The 9,437-nt window shown below is 38.3% G+C and overlaps 1 protein-coding gene and 2 long non-coding RNA genes across 3 annotated transcripts; all 3 read left to right on the forward strand.

The window, feature by feature from the left end:
• The first annotated feature begins 1,086 nt into the window (after positions 1-1,086).
• On the forward strand, positions 1,087-1,300 carry LOC116218432. The gene is made up of 2 exons (XR_004162847.1): positions 1,087-1,153; positions 1,257-1,300. It is a non-coding gene; the product is annotated as an uncharacterized LOC116218432 (long non-coding RNA).
• A 3,923-nt stretch (positions 1,301-5,223) lies between these two features.
• Positions 5,224-5,945, forward strand: LOC122128518 (trem-like transcript 1 protein). The gene is made up of 2 exons (XM_042703107.1): positions 5,224-5,287; positions 5,397-5,945. Exons 1-2 carry the CDS (start codon positions 5,224-5,226, stop codon positions 5,741-5,743), a joined length of 411 nt encoding a protein of 136 aa, XP_042559041.1. The 3' UTR covers positions 5,744-5,945.
• Positions 5,946-5,954: 9 nt separating this feature from the next.
• LOC105906946 lies at positions 5,955-6,418 on the forward strand. The gene is made up of 3 exons (XR_006151543.1): positions 5,955-6,146; positions 6,249-6,289; positions 6,383-6,418. It is a non-coding gene; the product is annotated as an uncharacterized LOC105906946 (long non-coding RNA).
• Positions 6,419-9,437: the final 3,019 nt, after the last annotated feature.

A 9,437-nucleotide genomic window follows, 5' to 3' on the forward strand; every position in this document is an offset into this window, starting at 1 on the left:
AGAGTGAGTGAAGTTCCATCCTGTAATCCACAGAATCTGAATGCTATGTGGGCTTGAAGACTCTGACGAAGTTAACAGTAAGACCAGGGGAGTCTATAACACTGCCATGTGTTTATGACCTGTCATACAAATATCACAAGAAATTCTGGTGTTACAGATCAGATCATTGGTACTATAATATTATGGCAACTGCAAATAACACCAAAGGGAAAGTGACAGTGACAGATTACCCCGAACATGATTTCTTTACTGTGACAATGAGAAACATGCAGCCATCAGACAATACCCATTACTGGTGTGCTATGGCTTTGACTGACACGTCACCCTATGATGAACTGAAGGAGCTTTCAATAAAATATCAGTCTGGTAAGACATGTTTTTCAATATGAAGTAACCTACTTATACATTTCAGTGACTTCATGCATTTCTGTAAGGTTTTACATGTTGATTTACATATTTGCTTTTCTCAGATCCTGATCTGTCTGTGGGGAGAAGTGTAGTATTTGGTGAGGTAGGGGGCAATGTGAGTGTCAAGTGTCGCTATAGTAACACGTACAGTAGCCAAAAGAAGAGTTGGTGCAGTTTCAAAGACCCAAAGTGTTCATCAGTGGGGGGGGTCAGTAGCACCTGCTGCCACAAAGTCCCAGATGAGGGATGATGGGGCTGGAACTCTGAGTGTTGAGATGGTGGGGGTGAAGGAGACAGACACAGGCTGGTACTGGTGTGAGGTGGGAGATCTGCAGATACCCGTTTACCTGAACATCACACAACACGCTGCAAGTATGTTTACAATTAATTTGGATGAAATGTTCACTTAGACACAAACTTAGAAATAGAAAGATGTTGGACAACACACCTTTTTATGGTCTGTGTAAAATTCTGTATAGCTCTCCAGCCAGCTAAACCAGAGCCTGTGACCACAGCCCTGAAGAATTTAACATATCGTCATCTAAATACATCATCACAGTCACATTAGCTGCAGACTTTCTAGTTTATGAATAACTACAGGTGGGCAAGTTTGAATCTAACACATTGTTGATACTGAAGATACTTTCTATTCTATTCTTTTCTATTTCTCATTTCTAGCTCCCGGGCCAACCATAACTGACCACAACAACAATGGCTATACTTCCAGTGGGGTTAAGCACGTAAAGTAAGATGTTACCTTTGAGTAATCTTTGAGTACCAGTTAGCGCTCTGAGATTTGTGATTTTTGGACATACAAATGCTTTAATATTCATAAATGATTACTACAGACCTTCCCAAACACCACAAATTACAGTTACTGCCAGGAATTACGGTAATATTTTTTGAATGACATAAAAATATTCATAAATGTTAAGAAATATATGAATCAAACTAACATTTTACTTGTGCGTTTGGACTCTGCAACTTCAGATGACAATAATATATTGTGAGTATTGATATTTAAAATGTTATTTAAGACGTCATAATAATGTATACTCTAGGTCCAGTAAAGAATGAAAGTAAATGGGATAGAAGATAAAAAAAACGAAATGTCTTAGTTTTTTATTCACAGTTGTAGACTTTTCATCTGATATGTAAAAACGGTTAATGTCTACAAAACCTATAACTGCATGACAACAAAATGTAATGCTAAAATGTGCTGTTTGAGCAAAAATAAGATTAGATGCTTTCATAACATTTTGAACATGTTCATCATGCACTGTCTTAGGCATATATCCAATATTGTTCGTATGGGGATAGCTGGTTTCCTGTTGCTACTTGCAGTGTTTGGTATGGTAACCCGTGGCCTTTGCAAGGCTCACAGTAAGTGTTGCTGTATTTCCTCTCTCAAGAATTTCTAACCACATAAGTCTTTTTTTGAATTAACAGTTTGCAGTGTTCAGATGGGAAGTAGTGGTTTGCTGGGGTGGGGGCTGTCTGGCTAAACACAGGCTAAAATGACGCAGGTTGAATAAAGACAATCTCTGATAAACCCCCATAAGATATACAATTTCAGTGCTCCTATTGGTTTCTGTAGACTGATAGTAAACTACACCATCTTGATTAGAGTTTACAGACCCTACACCCTATTATATTTACCCTACTAAGGGTTTGGCTGTTGTTCTTTGGTTACCAGGATCTCAGGTGTTTGTTTATCTTCAATAATTGTTTTTTTTCTTTCAAGCAGGGTTAAAAAGGTCACCAAGAGAGGAAAAGAGTCAAACCGTAAGTGTGACATTTTTAGATGTCAGGTGTAAGTAAAAATTAAATGAATATAATTGTAACAGTTTTTAAGCTTGTGTGTGTGCGTGTGAGTGTGAGTGTGTGTGTGTGTGTGTGTGTGTGTGTGTGTGCGTGCGCCCCTAAAAGCAAACACAAAGCCTGAGGTTAAACCTGTTCTTCTGTGTGGTTGCCGTTTCCTTTCTTTAAGGCCATTGTGCTGTATGTTAGCTTGTCATCCTCTAGTCTAGACCACTCCCTGTATGATCATTTCTGAAATTAATTTGCAGGAAACCACAACATCTACAGCTCTGTAGCAAGAAGGCAATGACAGGTTGGTGAGTGTATTTGAGTAAAGATATTTTTGTAACTATTTAAAAAGGTCTCTGGCTGTCTTGCACCATAACTGCTGGCACTTCTGTAAAAATGTTGTGGTGTACCAGATCCTGTTTCTCTTCCAGAAACTCTATCCCCAGCAGAAGGCGCACTGTCATACCAAAGACGAACGAGACACAGAGAAGATCCCAAAGATTTAACCCTGAACTGACCTTGTTACTTTGTAATTACACCATGAAGTTGACTAGGCTGTATAGTACAGAGTATTGATGTGCCGCTTTACACTGATAATTTGGGTATTACCTTCTAGTTAACTGTATGATTAATATATAATAAGTACATTCATTGTAGTTGCTATGCTCTTATAAAATAAGACATCAGTCTTCAGTCAAAGACTTTCTGATGAGCATAGTCTTGCATAGTGTGTAAATACGGTATGTAATTCATTGTAGTTGCTATGCCCTTATAAAATAAGACATAACAGTTCAGACTTTCTGATGAGCAGAAAAGACTGAAATATAAATTTCATTGCCTTTTATAGTGTGTAAATACGGTATGTAATGTATGGAAGAATAGTTATATAACAGGTGTATAACAGTTGTAGCTAATCCTGGAAAATATGAATGGTAGGGTTCAGAGCTCAGTGTCAACCAGCTCTGTCAGAACAGTAGGTATCTACCAGGCCCATGAAATTGGCTACAGATTGTCAAATGTATCAATTTATCTTGTATATAATTAATCAAACATTAACATATTCCACCAAGAGGAGACTTTTTTTCCATTCTGAATGAAATCACTCACATTGAAATATTCCTTTCCCTGTTTTCCCTGTTGTGATCTGATCAAGTGTGTTTATGCCTGAAATGTGTGAACAGAATAGTTTCTTGAGACTCACATATTAACATTGGGGAAAATCATACATCTCTTTGGATACATTCTAATAGAGATAAGAATAATTTAAAGTTTATGTGTAATCTAATAAACATCTTTACATTTTGCCTTTCTCATGCACTATTTGCTTCTGTCTGACTACTGCTCCAGTGTTTCTTTGTAACAAGATGGTCCCTTCTTACAACTTACTCAGATGACCAGTTGGGGGCGACCAATTCTGCTTTTGAGCTTTCATTCATGGGACACTTCAATTCAAATCAACTTGCAGTTCAGCCTTTTTCAGCCTAGCCTTGTTACATTTATGTGCTCCCTGGCAATCAAACTCCCGACCTTTGTGTCCTTAGCATCTTCCTTGTGCTGTACACCACGCAAGGACCAGACACCTGAAGCTGAGCCACAGGGACTCATGACTCCTACGCCATGTCATGCAAGGACATGTACAGAAAAAACAACAACATTTCTCTTATTCCATTAACATTTCTAGCTCATGTTAAATCAGGGTTAATAAGTGAAAGAGGTTTTCTAATTAAATGTACTACATTGCTTCTCATTGTCTTAGGTATATCTTTTTGAAAGTCATGAGTCATTAAGTTATTTTAGCTTATTTGTCTAAATATCTGAAGAATCAAGTGCTTTAATATATGAAGTGCATTCAAGATCATGTCTGGTTTACTAGTTGCTCTTTTTGAAAGGTGGTAGCATATGAAAGATGTGTTATAGGGTGAATTTAAACAGGACGAGCAGGACCGAGAGACAGGAAGTGGTCACCTTGTGACACACGAAGTGAGAGAAATTAGAAGCTGGGCTGAGCATACTTGATGGACTTTTGGTTTGTTTATTATTTTGGCTTTTTCCCCTCCTGAAGTCTCTGTAATTTATGCCTCCTGTGTTTTGGAATGAAACAGTTCTATCTTTTAAAACCTCCTTGTGTTATGGAGTGCTGGGGAAGGGAGACAGGAATATTGATTTCTAACCCTTTAACCCCTTAGTCAAAATGGAGACATAACACTCTACCTGTATTTCCTCAACATTATCTCCCATTAGTTTGTCATAAACTGTCAAGCAATTGTGCCTCACAAACTTAATGCTTAATAAGACCTTGTGCTGTGGCTCTGTGATGTAAAATGGACTTGGATGAGCAAAGGTATCACTTAAAAGTATCAGTTAAAAATATGAATTGTGCAGAGCAGTGTGCTTTTGAATGGTAGAATATGATTTCATTAATAGTATGTTGGCTAAAGTGTGTTTGACTATGAACCTGAATTGAATATATTGGAAAGAAAGAGCTCTGTCACATTTACAGTTTCTCAATATGAGGAAGAGTGTTATGGTATATATCTACAGCACCCACAGGAAACGAGAGTAATTTGAATTTGAGCCGTGCATAAGGAAACATGACCTACTTTCACACTGTTCTTTATCTGTTTCTCCTTGTTCTCATTTTAGGTAAGTCTTGTATTTCTGTGCATCTTCTGTTTTCAGTCATTGAAATTGATTGTTCAAGAAAAGAGTGAGTGAAGTTTTATCCTGTGGTCCACAGAGTCTGAATGCTATGTGGGCTTGAAGACTCTGACGAAGTTAACAGTAAGACCAGGGGAGTCTATTACACTGCCATGTGTTTATGACCAGTCATTTAAATATCACAAGAAATTCTGGTGTTACAGATCAGATTTTTGGTACTGTAATATTATGGCAACTGCAAATAACACCAAAGGGAAAGTGACAGTGACAGACTACTCTGAACATGATTTCTTTACTGTGACAATGAGAAACATGCAGCCATCAGACTATACCCAATACTGGTGTGCTATGACTTTGACTGACACGTCACCCTATGATGAACTGAAGGAGCTTTCAATAAAATATCAGTCTGGTAAGACATGTTTTCCTATGTGAAGTAGCCTACTTATATAATACATTTCAAGGACTTCATGCATTTCTGTAAGGTTTTACATGTTGATTCACATATTTGCTTTTCTCAGATCCTGATCTGTCTGTGGAGAGAAGTGTAGTATCTGGTGAGGTAGGGGGTAACGTGAGTGTGAAGTGTCACTATAGTAACAAATACAGAGGCAAAAAGAAGAGTTGGTGCAGTTTCAAAGGCCCAAAGTGTTCATCAGTGGGGGGGTCAGTAGCACCTGCTGGCACAAAGTCCCAGATCAGGGATGATGGGGCTGGAACTCTGAGTGTTGAGATGGTGGGGGTGAAGGAGACAGACACAGGCTGGTACTGGTGTGAGGTGGGAGATCTGCAGATACCCGTTTACCTGAACATCACACAACCAGCTGCAAGTATGTTTACAATTCATTTGGCTGAAATGTTCACTTAGAAACTTTATTGTAAAGATGTTGGACAACACACCTTTTTATGTGTGAAATTCTGTATAGCTTTCCAGAACGCTAAACCAGAACCTGTAACCACAGCCCTGAAGAAACAGAAAAGTATTTAACATATCGTAGTCTGAATACATAATCACAGTCACATTAGCTGCACACACACACAAATGAATAACTGCCGGTGGGTAAGTTTCAACTGCAAGTATTTTAACAATTAATTTGGCTGAAATAACAACGACAGCTGCATGGTTGCTTCACGAGTAACTGCTGTTGTTGCTTAAACTTGTTAGTGGAACTCTCAATACATCATCTGATTTGTATCTTTTGTTCCTATTTAGTTCCCATCTCAACCACAACTACCTGCAACAACAGTGGGTTCACCTCCAATGGGATTAAGTAAATAAACAAAGACATTTAATTATCTTTGAGATGTATATGCTTCCAGACTGGTCCGTTTAGGAGCTGTAACTTTGAAATGTACATGATTGATTGCCACAGGTCTTCCACAATAACAACAGGAATCATGATAAGCTCTCTCAGTAAGATTATTTATTTTAAATTGATATTTGTACACTTATATGTTATACTTTCTAAAGAAAAGTTTAAACCAATGCCAAAACAATTACTTGCAGCTTGGGTCACCAACTCAACTGCAGATGACAATACGAAGTTCTCAGTGTGAGTATAAATAACTTCATCTATTATTTAATATAGATTAGCACATTAAAGATTAGATGTTTTCAAAATATTTTAAACACATTTATCTTCATGTCATGTTATTTTAGGCACATCGTCTTTATTGTCATTCTGGGGATAGCTGGATTACTGTTGCTACTGGTAATGGTTGGTGTGGTTACCCGGATATTCTACAAGGCTAGTGGTAAGTTTTGTTGTATTTCTTCTTCCAAAACAAATCCCAGAACACAAAATTCTTTGCGTTGTCCACACACATCACAGATGACAAGATATAACTAAGGTACATGTTTTTTCTCTTTTGTTGGCAGTGCAATCTATGTTGTACCTCACTATAGGTTTTGATTTGATGTAGAGCATTCTTGTATTGAACCTTGTCTTCATCATGTAACATATATGTATTTTCTCATGTAACTTGTCCCCATCCCCTACCTACCAGACAGAAGGAAAGTTTCTGCCAACTTGAGAGAGAGAGAGCAGATTATGAGCTTGAGAGAAGATATTGTGTAGGGTATCTATAGGTCATTGTGGCACTGAAAACATTGAAGTTTTGGTTCATGTCATTTGAACTGTTAACAGGTGGATAAAACCAGTTCATAAGTTTGCTGTAACATTATTTATAACAATGGAAAGGTGAGGATCAAAAAAGCAGTTAAGAAGTGGTGCTACCATATTGTCTTCACACAAAAACATTATTCAAGATAGATTATTTGGCTGTAGAAGAGTTTGAAGTATAAGCCTCAAAGTAACATTCACACATTCACAAAGAGGTTATACTAAGTATATAAGTATAACAGGTTGGTAGCACGGGTTGATTGGTGCCAGCTACCCTTAGGTCTGATGCACCAGACAGGACGTGGTTGTCCGCAGCTGTGACAAAATGCTTACTTTAGGCAAGTACTTCTCTCTGCATGGGGGTTGGGGGGAACTGGCTAAAGACGGTATCCTGTCATAACCCACATAAGATATAGATCTACTGCACTCTTGTTGTTGCAGCAGAGTAATAGATAGAGTAATAAATGAGAATGTAGAGAATTACCCTGTAGCCTTTGCCTGGAGCAGTTTATGAGCAGAGAAGCAGAAGGTGATTGGTAAGAGAGGTGATCATTTGTGTTTAGCCCCTAAATGATTGTGTGCTATAATATGCAGTATGATCATGTGGTTTCTCATTGTTGATATAACTGTTTTTGTTGTCAAGCAGGGTTGCATAGGGTATCAAGAGAAAATAACAATGTGACGGTAAGTGGGGATAAAAGAAAAAGGCTTTCATGACTTTGCTTAACTAGTCATGACTTTTTCCCTACGTATCAACATTGAAATAGTTAAGTATGTTTTAAATGTGTTCTCTCTCTCTCCCTCCCTCTCCCTCTCTCTCTCTCTCCCTCCCTCTCCCTCTCCCTCTCCCTCTCCATCTGTGTGCACCTGTGCCCCTGGGAACAAACCCTCAGCCTGAGGTTAACCTGACATACAGTACTGTGGCCTTGAAGAAAGAAACCGACAACCGCAGACAAGCCCAGGTTTGTCATTTTCAAGTAATGTTAATGCTATAATGGGGTAATATTTTTGGTGTAATAGAAATACCTGTGAATACCTGTACCTGTGTTTATATTGTTGTGTCTTAAATATATCTGCAGGGTTCCACAGCATCTGCATCCACTAACAGCCCAGACTTGACCCCCAGCTCTGTGCCAAGTTCTATAGAGGTGAGTCCATGATCCAAGCAGCTTTCCCAAAGACAAAACCCTAATCATGCTGTATGTGAGTGATTTGGCTCAGTGGACACAGGAGTACTTTGGCACCTGTTTTATATGGAAAACATCCATGTTATAATGTACTCCTCTCACAGCCTCAGGACCCTGCTGGTGTTGCTGATGTGGTCTACAGCTCTGTAGCAAGAAGGCAATGACAGGTCAGTGACTGCATTAGAGTAAGGTAGATTTAGTCATTTCTTTCAAGTGTAGATACTTAACACTTTTAACTGTCTTACAGTGCTGCTATGTGTTCTTCACATCAGCTTTTTCTTTCAGGGGTGTTATGACAAATTGTGTCCAGCAGATGGCAATCAACGCTAAGAATGGAAAAGACCGGGCCAATAAAGACACAGAGATGAACCTAAGGATTTACTGAAAAACTTGGGGTTACACTTTACACTGAAGTGCCCTTGTTACATTGTAACGGCAATGCAGTGTATTTTATAAAATATGTAATTTTGCATAATTACATTGTACAGCACACACATATTTTGTACTTAAGGGTTGAAGTCAGGGAAACTGGGCCATATAAAGTTGAAGTGACATATCTCTTTAAGGTTCAATCACAGCCAATCACTGCTGTTTTATTTATACTGTCACAATACCTCTTGACAATGTATGAACTGATTTGATTGGTCAGAGATACAGACACAGATAGGTGAAGTGCCTTGGCATCCTCTTTCTTAGGTGAAAATTAAGCTTGGCATACTGTAATGAAACAAATAAACCACTAAAAGAACTGCGTGTTTGTTACTGCTGTCAGTAACAGTACTGCTGTTGACTGTAATGCTGTGTATTCATAATATGGATGGGTAATTAACCGTTTACAAAGCTGAGCCGCATTCATACCACCTAATTTATGCAACCACATACTAACACTGCTATTTTTAAGTATGAGATTAAATAAAAATACAATATTTTATTTTATTTATTTCAGTGGCCCATTTTAGCCTAATGTAAGGCATTTTTTATCTGATAAACACCATGTTGACTCAGAAGGAGACATCCCGTGTATAAACAGCTCTTGAGCTGAAAACATTACATTTTGCTTCCTGTTTTCAAAATAGACTGGAGGTGAACTGACTCATTGCACTGAGTGGACTTCTGGTTTCCATGCACACTTCAGTTGCGTTTAGGGACGATCTAAGACTCTTCACCAAAAAGTGGCCCAGTGTAGCTGACTTCACCCCTACTTGCTTTAGAGTGAGATACATGTACGTCTACTAGGGTATAAATGTGCTTT

The sequence above is a fragment of the Clupea harengus genome, chromosome 22, assembly GCF_900700415.2.
Source record: "Clupea harengus chromosome 22, Ch_v2.0.2, whole genome shotgun sequence".
Lineage (NCBI taxonomy): Eukaryota > Metazoa > Chordata > Actinopteri > Clupeiformes > Clupeidae > Clupea > Clupea harengus.